General features: G+C 31.5%; 1 protein-coding gene across 1 annotated transcript in view; it reads right to left on the bottom strand.

Moving 5' to 3' along the window:
* The window catches only part of LOC124538242, a 136697-nt gene extending 117678 nt beyond the window's left edge, over nucleotides 1–19019 (bottom strand). The window contains exons 1-2 of the mRNA XM_047115230.1: nucleotides 18832–19019; nucleotides 15151–15220 (exon numbers count right to left, since the gene is read on the bottom strand). Of these exons, the coding sequence (XP_046971186.1) occupies nucleotides 15151–15190 (40 nt within the window). The 5' untranslated portion in view covers nucleotides 15191–15220; nucleotides 18832–19019. The remainder of the gene's footprint in view (nucleotides 1–15150; nucleotides 15221–18831) is intronic.
* Between the last annotated feature and the right edge of the window lie 5981 nt (nucleotides 19020–25000).

The following is a 25000-nucleotide window of genomic DNA, read 5'->3' as shown; positions in this document are numbered from 1 at the left end:
AAGGTTGATGGCGCATTGACGATGTAAGGAATAGTTAATATTTCTTTCAGCGTCATTGTCAATGGGTGATGGTGACCACTTAACATCAGGTGGTCAATATGCTAGTCCGACAACCTATTCCATAAAAATTAAAATAAATAAATTACATCCTATATGTTATTCTGATGTATAAGCTATATTATGGTAAAGTTTCCTTAAAATCCGAGTAGTTTTTGCGTGAAAGACTAATAAATACCAAACGTCATCATGACATCAAAAATGAAACCTTTAATGTCAAAATCCTTATAGCGAGTATTAAAATTTTGACATTTTTTATTTTGACTCTATCACAACATAAAGTATTGTACTCATAGATGGGTATAAATTAAAAAAAATGCTTAAGCGTGTAGATTCAATGGAAAAATAACTAAGTTAAAGTTAGAAGACTTAGAAATACGCATTTTTAATAACAACCATATTATATTTTTGGCTATTATAATGTTTTATTTATAATATTTTATTTTATTACTGTTTATTGTCTTACCCGTCGCTTCAGATTTTAAATTAAAAAGGGGACAGGATCAACGGAATGCACCATCAACAAACGGTTCCGCAACGATTGATCATATCTTCCTACAAGTATCTTAAACTGGTTTCACTTAATTGACGCACAGAATAAATATATTTTTATTTTTTATTTATTTATTCATGTACCAAAAACAAGTAACACAGAAAAAAAGAATAACAAAGAAACAAATTGATACATAGGAAAGCTTATCTCTATGAGAGATCTCTTCCAGCCACCCTGGAGTGTGAGTAATATTATGTCAAATTACAGATAAGGTAGGTACATCTCACTTACGTACATCATACTTTACATAAACATACACATATATATATATATATATATATATATATATATTTTATTTTAAAAAAAACATCATACATATATTTCATCCTCGATTTCGCTAGTGTTAGTTGAGACAGAGGACGAGGCTTTGGTATATTTTCCAAGTTAATGGTAGCCTATGTATCATTAATGTTTTTTTTTTTACATTAAACAATCAATTATTTAATAATGTAAAAACATTCGAAATATTTAAGATTTAAGTATACTTTTTAAGTAATTCTCAGATACATTCTTACGTAGTAGGTACTTCTATAATATTTCTGCAAATAATTTAATAAGTTGGCGCTGTATGCTGCCGCCTTAAAAGGATGAAAAACATACTGTTACTGTAATATGATAAACCATAGACTAGTATAATAAATAAGTATATTTTTTTCCAAGGGATAAAAAGGAACAAACACACGTTACAAATAAACAAATATTGTATTCCTTTATCTCGAATTCTTAAGCAAAGTTTAGTCACGTTCGGTATCTCTCGACCTTCAGTCCGCAAGATGTTTCTGCGCCAAAAATTATTGTATGAAGAGCACTTGACAACGCGAGTGTACCTGACCCATTCCACCTCGCGAAACAAACTGAATAATGTTGAGATGTTTTCATGGTCCTCCCGTAACGAGAGTTGCTATAACACTTTAGTATTGCACAAGTTTGCTGGAACTTGAAGTGACCGTGTCGAAATGAGTACTGTTTGTACCACACACAAATGTTTCAGAATTAAAAAAATATTCCACGGTATTTTAACGGTGTGTTAAAATTCCTTATTTATTCAAGTATAGGTTATATCGGTAATTGTAATTAAAGTTTTCTTAACAGTGGACACGCAACAATAACACAATTATGAAAACATCATCTTCCTACAAAAACCAAACTTTTGTCTTCTAGGAAGAGATACACGTGTCGGATTTGGAATATTTCTCAGATCACTGTTGAACTGATGATTTACTCGTGATCTTTTTCTCCAGTGTCTACAATAAAGTATAGAAATTATTAACATAAAATATTGCACTTTGCACGTTTGCACAACAAAAGGGATGACTGAAAGACAATTGTATGTTGCGGAGATGAGAATGCTGAGAGGAATGTGTGGTGTTACGCGAATGGATAGAGTAAGGAATGAGTATATAAGAGGAAGTTTGAAAGTGACACCGATAGCCGAGAAGTTATGTGGAAGGCGGCTATACGGTATGGGCATGTAATGCGAAGAAATGAGGAACATATTGCGAGGAAGGCCTGGAGCATGGACGTGAATAGAAATAGAGGTAGAGGACGACAAAAGAAATAATGGATGAATTGTGTGAAAGACGGTATGGTTAGAAAGAATGGTACTAGTGAGATGACGTACGATAGAGAAGTATGGAAGGAAAAGACATGCTGCGCCAACCCCTAATTGGGATAAGGGCTAAATTGTAATTGAATTTTACTTAAATTTAACACAAATGTAATTATAGGACTATTTTATTCTGCAAAACGAAAGGGTTTATACTAGAAAATCGTTTTCGTTAATTTTCTCTTGAGGCTTGGAACTTATTCTATCATGGTACTCCAAACACGCTTATGTTTGCTATATACAACACTGATGTCAGATTTTCATTCAAAACATTAAAATAATATAATTGTCTTATAAATACAAGTAGGCAGGAAGATAATAGCAGAAAGCCTACAGGATGTATTTGTTTCGTTGCAGCCTCCGTGAGCTCACACAGATAGCCATCTGGAGCATATAACGTAGTAACTAATAAAAACCGGCCAAGTGCGAGTCGGACTCGCGCACCGAGGGTTCCGTACAAACCTGCAAGGTTTACAAAGTTCGTTCATTACGACAATCGAGTCATAACTATGGTATTTTTATTGCAAAATGAAATGCCTAACATTACAATGGGGAAAGATGGAGGAGCATAAATTTAAGACAAAGATCTCTTTATCGTTTAAGTAATCCTTTATTTTATATTAACACATATCATTTTTTTTTCACGGGTTAAAGGCAATTAGATCTAAGTATTTGATATGAATTTCAACTTGATAGCTCTACGCGTTCATGAGGAAAAAAGTAATAAGTTTATATTTATTAAAAAATATATATTTTGTAATGTAACTAAAAATTTAAGGTTTTCGGAATTTTTCCTTTATGTGTGCTATAAAACGTTGCTTCATGCCAAATTTCAAGATTCTAGGTCGACTGGAAGTACCCTTTAGGTTTTGATTCCCTTGCAAGTACTTGCGAGTTTCAAAATATGCAGCTTAAATTGCTGTTTCTTTTGATTGCGTTGACATAGAAGTTTGATTTTGTTACAGCTTAAAGGTATTATATACCTGAGTATTTGGTATGAATTTCAATTTAATACCTCTAGGCGTTTATGAGGAAATGGGTAGTAAGTTTAAAATTATTAAAAAAATATATATTATGTGATGTAACTAAAAATTTATGGTTTTCGTAATTTTTCCTTTATCTATGCTATAAGACGTTGCTTCGTACCAAATTTCAAGATTCTGAGTTCACGGGAAGCACCCTGTAGGTTTTGATTCCCTTGCAAGTGTCGTAAATTTGCGGCATAAACGGCTGTATCTTTTGATTGCGTTGGCTTAGAAGTTTGATTTTTTCACAGCTTCAAGGGACAGTAGGCCTGAGTAATTGATATAAATTTCAGCTTCATACCTCCACGCGTTCCTGAGAAAAAGGGTCTTGACAGACGGACGGACGGATGGACAGACGGACAACAAAGTGATCCTATAAGGGTGCCGTTTTTCCTTTTGAGGTACGGAACCCTAAAAATGTTGCTTTTAAACGTGGTGTATTATTGAATTAGGATTATTCCTTGCAATGATATCTGTACAGTTTTGATAAATAAATAAAATCTGTTTTGAACACATTTTAATCGATTATTTAACATTGATAAATCGCATACAAGATTAACTAAGTTTGAGATAAGAAAAATGCTTAGAAACATATCTGTTTCTCTTTATTTGCTGCATAAGATTTTTTTGTATTTTTAGACTACAATCTGGCGACCCTTACAGAAGACGTATTTGTCTCAAACGAAAAAACCTTGTATAGTTTATATTTGTCTCAGTTGGAAAGTTTAATTTAGAACATAAAATAACGATACTATAACCACTACAAAAAAAAAGGTTTTCGTACATAATTTTCTAACTATTGCATGTTGCTTCTGCCTTTATCAGTTTATGCTCGTTGTGTAAAATTTATATGTAATGAGCGGTACTTTTAGAAATATATTCAATATAAGATATATTAAATATACGCAATTAAGCAGATATTATATTAGAATCAGACTGAGGCTAAATCGCTTTTTGCTCATATCCAGTAAATCTTTCCAGGGGTAAATAACAGGCCAAATTTTAATGTTGCTATAAGATTAAAAGTAATTATAATACTTCTAATCAAAATGATATAAAAACAACCGTGTTTGCAACCAAGCGCTACCACTATTATGTGAATACAATATTTTGAATAATTAAAGATTTCCAATAATACATATTCGTTATTTATTTAATTCCTATATTTATAGACTTTTATTTCTGGTAATCGTTTCTTTAATTTCGTTTGACAAACATAACCTTGAAATGTTATTGACCACGCGTGGCAACTGTCAAGTTCTAAAATGGCGGGAACAGAGCGTCAATTAAATACAGATAATATTACAAATATTACAATAATTATTTAACTAAAAGGGTGACACACTATCGAGTATATGATGTCAAATTCTATTTTTTTATCACAATGGGAAATGATTTTGGCATATACAAATAAAAATATAAAAAAACGTCTATTAGATACAGATACAGATACAAAGTTTGAAATATTACACGACTTAATTTAAAATATTGTTATGTTTGACGAAGAGTCATAAAGATGTTGACGCATTACATTTTGTAAGATAACAATGTAAGAACGGTCACTACAGAGATGCCCGTGAATGCCTTTAAAAGAGTATTTCGTTTCCTGTTTTAGTTATTGTTCTGAGTTCGTAACAGTTAAATAACTGGAAAGCAAAGTTCGAAACTAAGGTAAACTCAAACCTCATTTCGAAACTATGTTTTACACTGCCCATCTAATAACCAAAGTTTAAGTATAAATCCTATGAACGTATTGATTAGAACAAAGACGCTTAATTTCATTTGATTTGATAGATATCTGTTTGTAATAATATTAAAATAACCGCCTTTTACTAAATGCATTTGAATGTACACACGCTACATATATATCAAAATAAGTTTTTTATTTCATTTCTGCTAATCTATGGAACGGCTGGTCTAATTTTGACAGGGCGACTGATAACTGATAGCAAATGCAATAGGTAAGGAGTAACTTAGGCTACAAATATAACTTTTTTGTTTAATTAAATGGTACACAAAGTCGGGGGTACAATTGCTTATAAATAAAATATCGATACAACGAGATTCTTTTATAAATTGTCAATCACTATTTCATTATCTTAAGGAATAGAAGCCTTTTCCATTCCCAAGTTACTTCTAGGCGTGTTTTTCAAAATTGTTTTGGACGTAAATTTATATTGAGCTTTTTATTCTAGATTCTTTACAGTCATAAAAGCAATACAATGCACTTACTTAAGGATGTACTCAACATTTACCTCTTGAATAATATATTAGAACCCGCATCACTTTCTAGTTAAGTGGGGCTTTTAAGCGAGCTAGTTACTTAGCACTGGCAGTTTTATACAGTAGTTTTTTTTTAAATATTTTATAATAAAAACTTCTTAGCGTTTATTTCTTAAGTAACATAAAATTAAATGCCCTAACTAAAATTAATATGTTCCACTAGCTTGAATTATTTAATTTGGATAATCAAATTATATAATTTATACCTTTAATTAATGATAGATGTTTATCAATTTTGTAATACAGTGACTTCATTATTATTAGGTACCTGTTTTATTATTTATTTAATTTAATTATTATTTACCAGTTGACTTCCAAGCAGGATATATTAATTTAAATAATTGTATTTAACAAACATGACACTGTATTTTTTAAAATTTTAAAAAAGAGTAACTACTGATTTTCTTGCCGGTTCTTGTCGGTAGCATCTGCTTTTCGAACCGGTGGTAGCTTCACATAATTGTAAAATGACGATTCAAAAGTGCTTGTAAAAGCCTATTTGAATAAAGTTTATTTTGATTTGATTTGATTACGATAATTATAATAAATTTATCCCGAACAATATTATGTGAACAGAAGCAGTAACAAATATTGTATAATTACGAGAAATGAAGGTAAACTATCACCATACACTTTCCGACTCATCAAAGTTAATATAACTCTCTAAGGCTGGCAACCTTACCTATCATATATTCGCTTGTACATTAAAACCACTCAGATAATTTCCGCTATGTTACGTAAATCATTAATAATAAAAATCTATTAAATATTTGTATAATATTATAAGAATTCATGATGAGTAATTCCATCTCGGCAACGTTGATCGATTTTCTTCGTGGAATTAATACTAGACTTTCTTGCAATTAATCATAGTTTACACAAACTAATATGAAAAATAAGTAAGTATGAAATTAAAGCATCAATTTTAATCAAAGGCTTCTCAAAAGATAAGATTTGAAGCATTTTGGTTAACAACAATTAACACACAGCCGAGATGGGCCAGTGGCTAGAACGCGTGCATCTTAACCGATAATTGCGGGTTTAAACCCGCAATTATCGGCCAGGCAAGCACCACTTAATATTCATGTAACTTATTTGTGTTTATAATTCATTTCGTGCTTGGCGGTGAAGGAAAACATCGTGAGTATACATGTGTCTTAATTTCATAGACATTCTGCCACATGTGTATTCCACCAACCCGCGTTGGAACAGCGTGGTGGGCTATGTTCCAAACCTTCTCCTTAAAGGAGAGGAAACTTTATCCCAGCAGTGGGAAAAGTTGGTTAACACGAATTGTGTCTGCAATACGCGAATATTTAATGATAAAAATTCTATCTAAAAATGCGCCGGCAATAATTCTTTGCTTACATTCCCAGATGATCCCTAAGTTTTCCATTACTTAGTTTTCACAGACTTTTCTTAATAATTTATATTTCAAGACGGTAATCACTTAAAGTAGCGAGTGAGGCAAGTGAAGCCACTAGCCACTAAGCCTTCACTTAGACGTCACTTTATATTTAGTAGTATGACGATTAAAAGGTGCTTGTTAAAGTCTACTTGGATAAAGTGTTTTTTCACTTAGATTTCAGTTCTTCGTTCCTGTAATGTTCGCATCTAAGGTCAGTTTATCAATTAGATTAAAAAAAAATTAAAATATTGACACGCTGTACATTTTCCCACGCTTTTGTCATATGTGTCACTCAAGATTGACAGATGCATAATTACACAGATAAAATATATTTACGTAAAATACAAATCTAATACTCATTATACTAGCGGCAAGATACGATGGCCGTTTTGACACATTATAAAAGTGATGTGAAATGTAAATTTATTATCGATATAATATATTCAAATCTTTGTTTTTTTGCAAGTAATTTAATTCAAGTTTGTGTTGCAAGTAGTATGTGATTAAAAAGGTTTAATAAAAAATATATAAAATAAGTTTAAGTAATATATTCGAACGAAATCAATTTAAATCAAAAATTGGAATTAGAATATATTAGTGTTATAGTGTGTTATTATAGATCTGTGTACACTAGAGTTACCATTAAGAATTGTTGAAAACTCACTGACTGACTATCTCAATGACACGTATGTTGGTTTACGTACTTCGAATAAATTTTGTAACGATGAAGTCGTAGAGGAACGGAGTACTTGTAGACCTCATTTTTATTTTAACGAATGTAAACTTTTATGTATTTGTTTATATTATGGTTTTAAATTATGTAACAATGTTTCAAGATATCCTATTAAGTTGATAAACTTTTTATTTATTTCAGTATGTACCTTTCTTTATTAAGGAAAACTATTTACATCAGAGTTATTATATTTAAGGTCTTAAATATATACAAATATAATGTACCTTAATTATTTGTAATTTAACATAATTAACAGTTTTGGTTCAAACAACAAGGGCTACTGAATTTTCAAGAACTTTTCTACTTTATTTTTATTAATAATTCAATCTGATAAAAGTCAACATATAAAATTTATACCAGAAGATGCAACATGTATTGGAGAAGTTAGTCAGGTATTATATATACTTCATGGCAGATAATATAATATTGGGTACTATCGGATTGTATATTAATTGTTTGGGTTAACGATAAAGGATTATGAAACACTTTTATTTTCATTGACAAACACGGCATAACACAGCAAAACTTAATTAGTTAATGTGTTTTTAAAAAAAAAAAACTAAACCGTTAAATTAACCTTTAAAGTTTTTAAAAACGTCTTCAAAAGTACAACTAAAAACACTCATTTAATTTTAATGCGGCCTAGGTATCAAATTCCCTATTGAAATAAAAAATGTAATAAATCTTTGTATTCCTTATTCAAATGAGATACGAATACGTATGTAATATATCATTAGTATAAACGTTTCAGACTCGCTACAAACTTACTAATTAAGTTCATAGTTGCGAATCATCGTAGTCGAATGTAGACTTCTTGAGGTATTGAGTCTCAGGATAAGACTAATTTATGTAGAATAATTACAAGAATTAATTAGATAGATCATTTATATCGAATTCAAGCATCACTTCACATTCAACGTCACTAGCTGCCCATACTGACTTCGCCCGTGTATAATTTATATAATTTAAAATTTCAGTATTTCTTCTCTATATTTTCTATGTATTATATTCAAAATCCTGCTTCTCGAATCACTCTATCTATTAAAAAAAACTGCATTTAAATCTGTTGCGTATTTTTTAAGATCTATGTATGATTATACATAGGGACAGACAGCGATAAGCGACTTTGTTTTACACTATTAATCATAGGGATGATGATGATAATGATTACACCTTCTAATTGAAGTTGATTTTTTTTTTTAATTTTCAATGGCATTCACATCTCTTGTTTATGAGGCGTGTTTGGCCAATTACGACGTTTTATGAAAGTAACACGCAGGTAAACGGAACACACAGAAATTGTTCGGTGTTTAGCTTTGAAAACAGGTTGAAATTTCCGAAAATCTTTTCTCGGTGAACGTCTACATCGCTGAAGAAGTAACTATTCTAAAATTAGAATTAATCGAATCTGTAGTTTCGAAGATTAAATTAGGATTTTTTTTGCTATACAATATTCTCAGGGAGTAAAAGGTCATAAAATCTCAATTCCCAAGGTTTGGGGCGCATTGACGATGCAAATAATGGTTATAATTTCTTACAGCGCCATTTCTTACCAAAAGGTGGACGATTTCTTCGCTATTTCATAAAAAAGATAAATAAATAAATAAAACATGACTAGTCATGTTTTATTTTTTTATTTAATCTTCAATATGACCGGTTAATTTGGTATCAATAAAAAAATATTACATCAGTTTTAAGTTGAATAGTAAAACTATTCCCTTAAGGGAAACATCTCGTATATCTTTATTTTCTATTCCGTATATACATATACATATGAAGTTTTAAATAAATTAAGAATAAGACCAATTTTCCTCTATTCATTATTCTCGTGAAATAAACTCAGAGTAATGGAACGAAAGTTAAGTTACGGCTTCCAATAATTATGACAGACAGGCATCACAATTTTACCTTGATTAACTATTGTAGAAGTAATAAAATGGAAATTTCATTGACTAAAATGTTTATTCTTGTCAATTTACCCGATTAAAGTGACACTACACGATATATTTGTAACACTGCATAGTTTACCAAGATGATACTGAGTGTATCATCAGTTAGTCATCACATTCGCCCAACGCCCAACATCATGTATTAATTGGAATAATGATGGAACTAGTATACAAAGTTGATAGCGTATTGGTCGTGGACGAAATGGTTAATATTTCTAATTGGACCAATGTCCATCAGCATTGATCTAGCTCTCTAGCTCAACTGCTCTTCCATCTACCTATATTTTATAAAAAGAATTGCCGTTAAATAGTAATATGAAATTTTGTCGTCATTAAGGTAGATTTAAAGAAATTATGATATTAACTGTTGCTTCTCAATACATATTTTGTAATTTTTTGTATGTATGTAAGAGCAGAGATGGCCCAGTGGTTAGAACGCGTGCATCTTAACCGATGATTGCGGGTTCAAACCCAGGCAAGCACCGCTGATTCATGTGCTTAATTCGTCTTTATAATTCATCTCGTGCTCAGCGGTGAAGGAAAACATCGTGAGGAAACCTGCATGTGACAAATTTCATACAAATTCTGCCACATGTGTATTCCACCAACCCGCATTGGAACAGCGTGGTGGAATATGTTCCAAACCTTCTCCTTAAAGGGAGAGGAGGCCTTTAGCCCAGCAGTGGGAATTTACAGGCTGTTACTTTACTTTACTTTACTTTTGTATGTACGGAAAAATATTAATGTTTTTATGAGAAAATGTGATTCTCATAACATTGGTACAAGGAACAAACACAATCTTGTTACTCCTGTTACTCGACTGCATAGAGTCAGTAACTCTTTTGTGGGGCAATGTATACGCTTCTACAACAGGATCCCAGAAAGCGTTCAAAATGCTTCTGTTGCCAAATTTAAAAAAATTGTTGAGGAACGCTTGTGTGCAAAAGGTATACTATACAGTATACAATTAGCGAGTTTATGTCTGATAGCACACCGTGGGAATGAAACGATCGCCTCCTGGCTATTTGTAATCATATACTACTATGTATCTTATTAATTTGACAAAAAAAAGACCCGCTGAGTTTCTTTTGCCGGTTCTTCTCAGGTCAGGGTGTTCCTTTTTCCGAACCGGTGGTAGTGTTTATTTGACAATCATAAGTAAGTGTGATGCTTCTATATTGAATAAAGGAATTTGAGTTTGAATTTCATTCAGATGAATGAAATTAATACTAGTATTATTAAGAGATTCTATATGACTGTTTGTAAGTAGGGGTAAACACGTCTGCGGCATAATTTCTTTTATTTTTCCATACCTGTGATACAGGGCGTTTAAGACCTCGTATGGAAACTATCATAATATAGGTACGGGGCTTATTAGGCCCCGTAACGTTTAAGAAACTAAAACTAAATGTGATGTGATCGAATTTTATTTCTTCAGTGCGGAACGTTGTCGAAGAAACCCCGTATTAAAGTAGGTACGCCGTAACATTTTGTTTTGTAATAGGCATCATATATATGTATATATTTAGTCGTTTCACATCTGACAGAAAATATTTTCAGTTTTTCTCAGTTAAACCGCAACCGGAAACACATACGAGGCGTATAAGACCTCGCTCCGCATTGAACGTATTAATAAGCGAAATTTGTGGTTCCGTTCTAAAAAAAACACTGATAGAACTATTCCAAGTATGGGATGTTGATTATTTTTATACCATATAATTTTATTTATTAATAAACAGTGGTTAAAACACGTGAAGCTTTACAGAAGATACGATACGAAGATTTCCATGATCGTTTATAATTCATCTCGGCAACGGAAATCGTCGCGGCAAAATTTGCATGGGTCGGTTCAAAATCTTCCACAAATGTTGGATACATTTGAAGTCGCATTGGAGTAGTAAGTTCCTCCTAAAACAGAGAACTTCTTTTCTGGGCTGTTTCATACTTCGTGCAATTTCATTTCATAGAACCTTATGTAATTCCTGATGTTTTTGATTACTCAATAGGTATTATATCGTATTTTCCTTTATCAAATTACATTATTATTTTGATAGAATATTCAAAGGATTAAAGAAATGTAGATATAACAATTTCTCGTATTGTGTTCCGCAGCTGTATCTTTAACGTTCTTTTAATTAGCCCCGACCGTGGATGCTCTGAATAAAGATCACAAATGCAACATCTTTTGTTGTAACTCCACAATACATTAACGTTTTTTCCATATAAAATAATTTTGCCCTGCAGTTTTATCTGTGCTATATTAGATTAGTCGACATTTTTATTTATTTTTATTTTATTTCCTTCATTCCGATGCGTCTAGTGTGAAGACGAAGTTAGGTACTTATAACCTAAATGTATTATTAATTGCATAATCTAACGCAAAAAGATCTGTAACTTTCTAAGATTATTCTTTAAAAACTCTTTGCGTTTGTTTATGAAGATTTGTTGTTCTATACAAAACACTATCTACCCGAGAGAATTTTGAAAAAAAGGAGGAATAGCTCCTAAGAAAGGTATGATAAATTTCCAACACACTTTATTTAGAAATATTATCAAGTACACTTCTAAACTTTTTTCTACCAACACGCGTTGAAGTATCGAGCGAGTGGTAGAATCAACTTCTGTTGATATCTGCTCAACTGCTACGTTAGTGAAATATTTATAGGATGTAATTTTTACATACTTTCTCTTATTTACGAATATCATTTAATATTAAAGAGATATAATAACCAGTAAGCATATTGAAATTAGATAATTTCAATAGTGCACAGGTTATACGTTCTCAGGAATTGCTTTAAGTTTAAAATCTAAAACTGAATATTCACAGTCAAATTCAATGAAATTATTGTTACGATTAATATTTTAAATAACAATGCATTTTATTATATTATATTCATTATTGTACGAACTTTTTTTGTAATTGAATGATCCTGACAATTATACGGTGATACATCAGCCTACTAAGGGCTATTATGCAACAAAAAATTCGAATCTTACCGCAAAAACGAGTGTGAAATGTCGGAATATGATAGTGACTATAAAAATTATAATATTTATCGGATACATGTAGCAAAATGACGTACCACCTTAAATTGATTTCAGCATGTGTTAAATCTTACAGCATTGCACTACAGAGTTGGATTCTATTCCTGTCTATTCACTAACGAAAGAGCAATATAATTTTGTGAGTGAACAGATTTATTCAACTAAAGTTCATATAAAAAAGCAATCAATACTAATTAAGAAACCAATATTTTTGCACAAAGAGAAAAACTAGTTTTGCTTGTCTCTTAGCAATAAAATATTTATAATTAATTAATGACTCAAATTTACAAAGATACAATATTTTGCTTTAATTTTATTAATTCCAAAGCCCTTTTGTAAATTCAAAAATTGTCGTACATTTTATTAAACATTCAGTATACACATTGAATTTATTTAAAAGAAAGCAGTGCTTATGTTAAAAAATTGTAAAGCATTTTATAATACTAACGAAGTCTCAAGTACCGGCCGCACTTGAAGTTGTATTATGTTTGAACTTTTGTTCATTCCTCGTTCGTTCATTCCCTCCGGAGGTGGTTAGGAATGCGTTGCATATAATAAAAGAAGATTTTTAAAAATTTAAGGACTTGAGCGTCTTGAATGGTTTTGCATAACTTTATACAGAACTATGACTAAACTAGAGTCGGGATGGTTAGAAGGTGCATCTTAACCGATGATTGAGGGTTCAAACCCAAGCAGGCATCGCTGATTCATGTGCTTAATTTGTCTTTATAATTCATCTCGTGCTCAGCGGTGAAGGAAAACATCGTGAGGAAACCTGCATCTGACAAATTTCATAGAAATTCTGCCACATGTGTATTCCACCAACCCGCTTTGGAACAGCGTGGTGGAATATGTTCCAAACCTTCTCCTCAAAGGGAGAGGAGGCCTTAAGCCCAGCAGTGGGAATTTACAGGCTGTTGTTGTTATACAGAACTATGTGATCGTTTATGTTGTAGATATGTATATCTCATCTATACAGTTTCGTCAGTTTATTTGACTGATTCTGACTGTAACGATGGTTGACATATGGTAATAATAAATTTTCTCAGGATCAGCCTGGAATCTGGAACTTAGAGTCTGTAATCTTGCCTTGGAAAGTAAGTAACGCCGTCAATGCCTGAACTTTATTCGATCTTGTTGGATTTGCCATTCCATCGGATTATAAGAGTTAGGAAAACCGAACGCTGGGGGCATTCGGCTACTAGCGAGAGAATACTGAGGAATGACTCCAATTTCAATGATGATGATGGTGGGAATGCTGCTTAAAGCTTTTTATTTCCCATTATGATTATTATTACTATATTTTAATATCAGAGATATTAAGAATGTGTAATGTAGGATCTAAATGTAGATACGGATATATAAATAATATTATATACGAAATTATTTTGGATTATCGGTTACGGATATTAGATTATTTAGAAATTGTAAATGACAAGATTAAATAAACTTTATTTATGGCTATTATTTAATATTAGGTACATTCACAAAATAAATAAATATTTAAATACAATAAGCTACTCGCTTTAAATACATTCGAATATTTCCCTATAACATCCCTGGTTTACATTTTCATTTGGAATTTTGTACTTGAGGGCTATTTGATTTATTGATAGCTACCGCTAGTCGGAAAAATACTCCGTTGCGGAAATATTAGCAATAAACGCAATGTTTGAGCTACGCTATAGGATATAATTCATGTACATCGTGTAGAAAAAAATATGTAATTATATATACTCAACGTGCTTATTATACCATCATGGACTCGCCAGGAACACGTCGCCGAATGAAGCATATCTTAGGACTCGTGAGAGTCCGAAGATATGCTTACTACTACTACTCGTGAAGAGAGGATTGAGGGTTTTAGACATGAAAAAAAGCCTTTTTTTCTTGATTGGGGTTCTGTTTTAGTAGTTCAGCTATGAAAGTGAAATTGACAGAATCTATTGCGAATTTATAATATTAGTATAGATGTAATATAAGCATGAGCAAAACATTTGGTGATTTTGAATTAAGTCATTATTATTTATTATTATCACATAGTATCAAATAAAGCCCTTTACCGCTGTCTGTCCCTATATAGGCTTATATATTATATAATACATGGACATAGTAAAGAAACAGTAATCATTTTAGAAGTTTCTAATGTAATGTCATAAATAAATTTTTCATTATATTTAGTATCAGTATTGCACCCGTGCGAAGTTAGATCGGGTCGCTAGTACCTAGTAGATAATATGTAGGTATGTTCACTTGACCACTAAAGCATTATTAGATTTTCAATTAAGTTTCGTAATCGCTAATTGGTTCGATTTTCGAAAGTTTATCTATTATATATACTTTTTAACTTCAATAATTTAACCATAGGAATTCTTCTATATACAAGTGTTAAAAGTAGTATAATACGTAATATTGTTAGAAGAAAAAATCTCACTCGTAAATTATTATAGTAAATTTACCTGACATAGAATTTAATATCAAATAAACTCACCGTTTTCATCTTTGTATCGTCGACATAGGGAAAACATCATGTGATTCGCCCGTCACAGGATTCGGTACGCCTGAAATAATACGAAGCTTATAAATAAAGAAAATATACATTCATATAAAACTCGAAATAATATTATACTTGGTAGTAGGGTTTTGTGCATGCCCGTCTATGTAGGTACCACCCACTCATCAGTTATTCTACCGCCAAACAACAGTACTCAGTATTGTTGTGTTCCGTTTTGAAGGCTGAGTGAGCCAGTGTAACTACAGGCACAAGGGACATAATATCTTAGTTCCCAAGGTTGGTGGTGCATTGACGATTTAAGGAATAGTTAATATTTCTTACAGCGTCATTGTCTATGGGTAATGGTGACCACTTACCATCAGGTGGCCCATATGCTCCTATACCATAAAAAAAATATATTCTAGTAGGCTCATGTGAGCACTTCTGAATTGTTGAATTAAGTGTTAGGCTATGATTGCTATTTTGAATTGAGTGCTACCGGTTCGATCAAAATATTATTAACTGTATTAAGTATGTAAAAGCGCTTGTGAATCATTCATAGTAATTTAACAGGATGTGATCAAAATATACTTTATTCAAGTAGGCTTTTCTATTCTACTATATTATTACACGAAGTGTTAATAACGATTTAAAATTGACGTAGAGCCATTGGTTCGTATTGCCGATTCTACCGGCATGAAAATCGGTAGTTATCCTTTTTTATAAATTCCAAATGCAGTCACGTTAGCCATAACATTGTTTTTGGCTATGTTGTGATTACATATTGCTCTATATGCATATAATATATCCTGCCTGGAAGTCAACAAGTCGTACTCGCAACTACACGCCTTTCTATCATTTATAAAATAATATATAAAATGTGTCGTAATACTGCCACCGCTTCGAAATGTGGATTCTTCAAGGAAAAGTCGGCAAGAAACTCAGTAAGTACTTCTTCTCAATTATGTACTAATATAATATTATAAATGTGAAAGTTACTGTCTGTCTGTCGTTCTTACAATACCAAACCGCTGAACCGAATTTGATTAAATTTGATATGAAGCTAATTTGAACTCCAAGGAGGCTGAACTCCAACATAGGCTAATTTTTTGCCTAACATACGACAATTAAACAAAACTCGGGCGACTACTAGTATATCATATAATATATATAATTCATTTATGAACATTCAACTAGGTGTGAATATATAATATATACCATCGCCCACGTTGATAATATAGCAAACATTTGAGATAAAAATAAAATATATTTGATGTATATCCTAAATTTCTACATTCAAAAATTCATGAAATAATCAATACATTCTAAATTTCTACATTCAAAAATTCTAATTAACCTTTGCAGAATTTAATTAGAATTTTTCGAGTCGATGGTTTGAAACTTATAAACGTTCCTATTCATAATAAAGCCCGCGAGTATGGGGGAATACAGGTGTTAGGTATAACCCTTTCTGAACTTCTGAGGTCATTGGATTGTCATATATAAGGAGCGTAAGAATTATTAATCGCTAATTTAATCCCGCGTGTGAGAGCGGATCAGATGTTACGTTAGCTATAGCGATGTCCTTTTATATAAACCTTACCTGTATGGAAAATTTATCAGTGATCGTTTGAGTCAAATTCAGATATAACACGTGTATTTTACTTATGAAATATATGAATTTATTTCATAAAAAAAAAATCGTTTTATGGTTTCGTATATTCGATGAAAAAAAGAGAAGCCTCATTGGAACAATGTCGCGTCGGTCTGTCTGAACCTAATATCTCCGGTTCTACTTAACAGATTAAGTTCAGATTTCGTATTCGTACCGAATTAGTTAATCGAATGACAGAGGCATAACCTAAATTAGCAAACACTATTTTTAGACGTACTTTTGCAGTTTTTTTTTAATACATCCTACTTTAGTATAATCAAAGTGTAATATATTCAAGCTAGCAAAAATACACTAAATAAAATAATGTCATACATGTTTATTGAAAAACATAAACCGTTTACATATAGCACGCAACGATATTGTCTTAATGATATTTATTATATATTTGATATTTATTTTAAATCGGACCAGTAGTTCCTGAGATTAACGCGCTCAACCAAACAAACAAACAAACTTTGCAAAAAATATTTTCGAACAATATAAACAGGGTATGGACTGTTATAATTCATAATTATTGTATTCTACCTATAATTTAAAAAATATGCAATACTTGTGTAGAATTAATGCACATTTTTTTATATTATTGTATTTCTATTGTTAAGTTAATGTTATGATTACTGTATCCTTATCACGTTAGAAGTAGGGCCTTATAAATTACTAGGCTTTAAGAATAACGTTGAACTGTTGAGAAAATATATAGTTGTATGTTCGTCTGGAAAGTTTGTGCGAAATCCTTTGCATGCAGTAACGACTTAATCCTCGCTTAATAATATAGATACTGTTTACGAATTTATTTTAAAAAAACTTTCTTGCCTGCCAAGTCTATACGTAATTTTCTAATGAATCATAATAAGACAATTTATAATTATATTTATTTAATATTTTTGATAGAAAATACTTCTAATAATAAAATTTCACATACAATAAATACCTTAAAAATAAAATCTATACATGAATCAACACTAATTATATTAGTTTCATATAGGTAGAAGAATGCTTTTTTTTGTTTGTTGTCAATTAAATATTAAACTACTTAATATTTCTTTCACAATTAGAAACATTAGGTGACATAGACTATATTTAATTTCAGTAAAAATAATATCATCATATAATCATATATTAATCTTAGATAATGCAATTGATAAAGCTATCAGAAGAAAAAGGGCTCTGTGCTTTAAGCTTTATCTATAGCTTTATATATAGATGTACATATGTATGTTTTCTTATACTTGTAATTGCGATCCGAATCCTACCTTGGCGAAGCTGCAGGCACAGCTAATACATTAAAAGAACAGTTCTTTCTTATTTTAAAAATATTTTATCATTGATAATAGTGTGTAATTTTTCAGCAAATAAAATATACTGATTTTAAAATGAATGCATATAAAACACAATATATATGTACATGATAAAAATTTCAAATGTATAATAATTGAGCAAATTCCCTCTCGAATATAACAAGATCAGAATGCACAAAAGTTTTAGTTTATATTTCATTGTGTCGAATTCGTAAGCTCATTATTAGCTGTCACGATAAATAACATTAATTAGTTTAATGGGATTCGTCACAGAAGCACGGTATGCTAAAAATGGATAGCAATCACTTTGTGTACAAACCTAAAGTAATCCGTAATTACCTTCTAAATTAGGTCAAGGAGTAAAGATTCTTACTATCAACTAAGGGGTCGGAGAGATGATTTTTTTAAGACTATCCACAATTACTACTTATATTAATTGATGCAAAATTATTATTATTATAAATTAATATAAATAAATTATATATATCTTTTTAATTTCTATTCATTTTCAACTGTGTATTTTATTTTTTGACGAATTTAAAATAAAGTTAAAATGTATAAATATTATTTATTTTATTTTATTAACTATCTTTATATCTGGTGCAGAAGCTAAATAAATAATTTAAAAAGTACGCTCTTACTTTTTTAATGTACTTATATACAAAATACAATAGACAGCGTATCTAGATAACTACATCTACGAACCTGCGTTTGCCTATACTCTCGATCTAGACGATTCATTAAAACCCATTATGTGCGATCACTATCAATTAAAGTACAGTATTCTCGTTATTTCTATTATGATTGGTCACAGCACTATTGCAAAAAAAAAAGTTTATCACATGTGGGGAAAGTGTTGGAAAATTAATAAAAGACGAGTGCGGCCCGCGAAGGTTTTGTAGCGACTGGCCGACAGATCGGCTTCGTCGCGGCTCGGCGGAGGTCGGGTATAATCGACAACTCGCAGGGCTTTCAGGACAAGTGTGTCCCCATAATGTGGTATAGCGAATCACACTCATTCCGGATGAAAAATGCAATAACAGTGCATTCAAATGCATTTTCACTCACTCGCTTTGCGTATTGCAATTTACAAATAAAAAAGTTCAAGTTAATTTATTACATTAAAGTAATACTGATGAGTATTTTAGATATATTGTAATGTTTAGTAACTAATATATCATATTTAAACTTTCTTTTGGTGTAGAAGATCACAAAACTATTTATTCACGATACATTTAGACATTATTGTTAATTAACTCACTATGTGCCGTGATACTCGTATTTTTATTGGGAAACTAAACTTTAAAAGAGCTTTTAAACGTAAATTTAAAGTAATAAAAATAATATTTCGTAGCTGAAAGTATGTATGAAATTGTGAATTATAATCTATTTATTTCGAATATTGTTTGTTTTAATCCTTATCACATTTATTTAACATAAAATTAGTAGGAATAAATTAGTAATAGTAAATCTCTCGCTGCTGAACTGCCGATGAGCAACCCTTCTCCTCTTATAGAGAACCATTGGTACTTCCAACATGCTTCATGTGCTGTTGGATACAAATGTATAAACTTTCAACAGACGAAGCCTTCTCTATGATGTTATCTGCTATGTTATCTTTGACCTAATTTCACAGAGGTACAAAAACAGGATTCGTACCTAAAAGCGGCCTTCTGAAATTCTTAATATGTCTAGACAAATTTTATATGTATATTATCAATTATTATTATTAACATTTATATCGAATTTGTATCTTTAGAAAATTATTATGTTTACTATGGATATATTTCCTAATTCTTATTGATTTTGAAAATGTAGGCCCAGGTCTGTCTATGTGTACACATAACCCATTTACTTTTAAATTAAGTTCCGTATCAGCGTAATGTCAATCATTAAATTAAAATATCAGAGCTTATACGATGAAACGTATTTTTGATTTGAAATAAAAGTAACATTTTAATCATAATTATAATACATTTCAAGCGTTCCGTTACTAAAGTCGCTGACTATAAATTTAATGTCTCATAAAAGTGGTTCATTTATCTTTCGTCGAGAAATATTTCTTACGCTCTTGTACAAAATAATTCTTAGCCTTGATAGACAGGAGCATGGTTACAACCGGGCGTGTCTCGCGTAAACGGGTGACCGGGGTGCAATGTGACCGCGTGACCCGGTCACCACATGACCCGGTTTGCAACCGGGTATGCACCGCCCGGATTCGCACTCATTGATTTAAGATTTGGGGAATAGGACCAATTTGTCTCGGTTTTAACCTATTGATTCATGATTTCAATACGATTATTTAGTACTTATGATAAAATACTTAGTGATACCTTCAATTATTGTCTTTATTAGGTAATTTCAGTACATACTAATAGAACTTACATTACTCTCAATATATAAATTAATTAACAAATTACTTAAAATTCAATAATAATTTTCATTACAAAATACATAAAAATTATATATTCCTTGTTTGTTTTATTCAAATTTTACTCGACAGTGTAGTTTCGTTTGTATACGTAACATTATCATCCTGATCGCATTGCGACCGCAAATCCTTGAGACCGTTTACAAAACGAGCATAATCTGAATCCGATTGTACATTTCCATAAAAACTGGGAACGCATCGAATGCTTTTATTCACAAACTTAATAATTCGTCTCATACCGAGTAATTCCTTTCTCAATTTCGCTAGTGAGTTTGTCTTCAACTCCAGCATGCTGTTTAATTTTTCTTTCTCTAATTGCAGAACCAGATTCCTTGTTTGTGTTTCAAGCTCTCTTTGATTTGCCGCCTCTAATTGCTTACCCATCTCAAACAGTACCAGTCTGAAACATTTTTTTGCCTCCTCTAAGTTTCTGTTTACTTTATTTAATTCGTTTCTTGAATTTTCTACCTCCTGAGAAAGTTTTGTTACATTTGTTTCTTGAAAATTGTTCGGAGCTTGTACTTTTTTATTTTTTACTCTTTTGACGATGATTTCGACTGCGGTCGTGTCATTTCTAAACACTTCGTGTGATTGATAATAATTATCATTCACATTACGGTTTCGAGTACCATTCTTATTTACGGGACAATACATTTCGGACACTGAGGATTTTAATTTGAACTCCTGTGTCATTTTGTGTTTCTTCTATTTCTAAATATCACGGTTATAAATTTAGCTAAAATTGACCGTACATCGATTCTTATATTCTACTAAAATATTCCAATAACAGTGGACCCAAAAAAGTTTATTTTTATTTGAATATAAAATTACTAATGTCAAACTATGAACGTTTTATAAATATTAAATATGACCGTCCAGTCAGTTATCCGTTGAAGTAATAAAAATTGTCGATGACAAATATCTTGATTGTCTATAGCTTCGTGTAATATAATTATTTCTTTACGTACTTTATATAAATTGCAATATTTCAAATGATTTGAATTATTTCAATTCAGATAAAAAAGGGAACATTTTCATTTTCTCATTGAAAAATCAGTCTTCAGCGAGCTCTTTCAATTACGTGCCTCCTCGGTATATTAAACATAAAATGTAGAACGTTCGCGCGAGCGAGTGCACCTCTTCCGGTCAGATGCGGCCAGTGAGGCGCGGTATTGCTGCTAGCCTAACGAGCAATGCTTAGTACTATGAGAAAATATTTTAAATTGTTAATAGATACATTTTAAATGTTTTATTTACCGCGAAATATTTCAATGATTTTACAAGGGAATATTAATGTTCTTATTTATTACAACAACACTTCATCGAATAAACGATCAGTGGGCATACAATACGATGACATATATTATAATATGTTATGTACTTATTCGTCGAAAAAAAACTCAGAAACATCTCAGAGCCTGCAAGTTGGAAGTGTGTATAATTCCAAGTTTCGAAGAGCGAGCAAGTAAAGTCGTTGGTCCTGCGCAGGAACTTATTCCGATCGGGTTGGATTTGTAGTCCTATCGAATTGTGAAAGTGAAGGAATTATGAGTAGATCTGTATTTTTGCGCACTTGATGATGGCATAGTTCATATAGTTAAGCGTCAATAGCGCAGTGGTTTACGGGTCTACCGACTTAAAAGTCACAGGATCAATCATGACCCCTTAGAATATTGTCGTCTCATTTCCTAACGTAAGGAACAAACAAGTTATTTCCTAATTAATTTGTGGAATTGATAGTATTCTTTAAAAAAAAAAAAGTAAATGTTTCTCATTAAATATGTTGCACGAACTCAGTCAAGATGCAATTATTTAATAACTTTATCACTCAAATTATAATTAGTGAATGATGAACAAATGGGACACCTTCTGCTTTTCGCCAGAATATCGAGTAAAATATAATATCATACAAAGACAAAGTTTGCCAATAATAAAAAGACTTTTAATTTTATATTTTATCGCACAGAACTCTAATTATTCCGATGACATACTTTTGTGAAAGTATAAAACTAGATAAGAAAAGGAGAGACGAAATCAATAACGCGGCTCAAACTTCGTCTTCCCAAATCGATTACATATTGAAACTTTGCCGTCAATTCCATCAAATGGTATAAAGTAATCCTTTTAAACATGCTTCAAAGTATTGGAAACTGGAATGAAATCTGAATAGGTCCAGCTTGAACACTGGTTGGTAAGCGGTCTGTGGAATTTAAATGTAAATACGAATTTAAATTGGAGGAATTGAATGCGGGCACATTAGTGCTCAATTTTTCTTATTATATATATTTTTACATTGAATTATTAAGTAAGTAAAGGTTTAGCCATCAATAAAGCAATAAAAATTATACCCTTATATATGTGTATATACACAGCTCATTGCGTACACCAAGCTCGGCTTTGCTTGGAAAAATAGCCGTTATAAAAAGCTGTTATTGAATATAAATATAATAAATAAAATGTAAGAAAAAGGAAATGACTGCAGAAACCTTTGCACAGGCAAAGTGACTCGTGATTTTTTTATCACAATCAAAATAATAACTTCGAACGGATAGACACACTAAGAATTATATTTTTTAATTAACCAATAGGATACGTTCTCTTGATTATTAGCAGAATAGACCATATATCCCAATATACTATTATAGAGCGTTTTTTCCATAAGATTTACCCGTGAGTTACCAGCCTTTCAACCATCCACCAACGCGTATTGGAACAGCGCAACGTGGTGGAATATGCTCCTATCCTCCTCCTTGAAGGGAGAGGAGGCTGTTACTATTATTATTACCAGCCTTTAAAATGCCTCGGAAACTGATAAGTTGTCCGCAGGAAAACTTCATGCCTTGAAGTAATCGTAATTTGATGACTGGTTTTCTTTATTATGAATAAGCACAAATCTTCAGGCTACGCGTATTTTTACCATTCTATCCGACCATCTCTATAATTTTAATTACATACTCTATTTATTAACCAATTGAAGGATCAATGCAAGGTTTTGTTGACAACTATTAATCGATTTTGCGGTTTAGACGGGCAGGCATTTGCCGTAATTTATGTTCGTGTGCATTGTCCACGATCTGACCAAGATTGTTTATTTAATCTTAACAATATCAACATTAACACACACACACACACATACGAAAAATATCTAAGAAATTTCGTTGCAACAATACCAGATACCACCGTTAACTTATATTTCATAAAACAACAACAACAACAACAGCCTGTAAATTCCCACTGCTGGGCTAATGGCCTCCTCTCCCTTTGAGGAGAAGGTTTTGGAACATATAACCACCACGCTTTCAATGCGGGTTGGTGGAATACACGTGTGGCAGAATTTCTATGAAATTTGTCACATGCAGGATTCCTCACGATGTTTTCCTTCAACGCTGAGCATGAGATGAATTATAAAGACAAATTAAGCACATGAATCAGCGGTGCTACCCTGGGTTTGAACCCGCAATCATCGGTTAAGATGCGCGCGTTCTTACCACTGGGCCATCTCGACTCAATACAATACAAATATTTCACACAGTTTTCTTGAAAATTTTATTCTAGCTCATTTTATTTCGATTTTTTATCAGTGACCAACTTTTCTTCAATAAATGTATTTATTACTCCTTATTAAGTGCATTTCATTTCATTTTTGCCTGTTGTTTGTGCAAGTTTCTATTTTATTATTTCCTTTTCAAATATAATAATTGTTTAAAGTTTTTAACTACACTAGTCTTTGAAACAAGTTTTAAGACACAGCAAATAAATAAAGTTAATAAAACTGCGTTTGCATCTCAGTACACGTGCCAGAAGTGAAACTTCTCGTACGGAAGTTTCGAAGAAGTGGACCATAAATATAATTAATAATAACATGTTTCGCTTTCAATATCGTGAAACAATCCAGAAGTAAAAACAAATAAGAAGACGTATGTAAAAAGTAGATGTTTTAATAAAATCATTGCAATACTTAACACTTTAAATTATTTTCTATGATGTCTGACGATCATTACGTACAAAAAAAAAAAAACATATATTAAATTTACTCTAAAGTAGACTCTAAGCGCACAAGTATAATTAATTCTTGACTAAAAGGGTTTATGAAAGTTGAAATGTCAGAGTGAGGACCAGTGGTCCTAGAATAATTGCCGCGACAGACTGGCCTGTATACCGCTTTACTAATGTTGGTGAATGGTATTGAATCCGAGGTGTGCTTTATCAAAATAATTTAAATTAATTAGTGACAGACCCTGAGAAATTCATTCGGTGAGCCCTGCACCTCTCAAAACATGGTTATTGGCTATTGGCCGATATAATAATTATAATAATTTAATGTATCTATATACAATCTGAGGACATATTAGAGAATTACTGATTTCATATTTGATCATGTTAATGTATACTAGTGGGTTTCCCGCGAAACTTCGTATTTATTCAAAGAATTGGAGTTTGCCA

Source organism: Vanessa cardui, chromosome 20 (assembly GCF_905220365.1).
Source record: "Vanessa cardui chromosome 20, ilVanCard2.1, whole genome shotgun sequence".
Classification (NCBI taxonomy): domain Eukaryota; kingdom Metazoa; phylum Arthropoda; class Insecta; order Lepidoptera; family Nymphalidae; genus Vanessa; species Vanessa cardui.
This window is presented reverse-complemented; position numbering and strand designations above follow the sequence as displayed.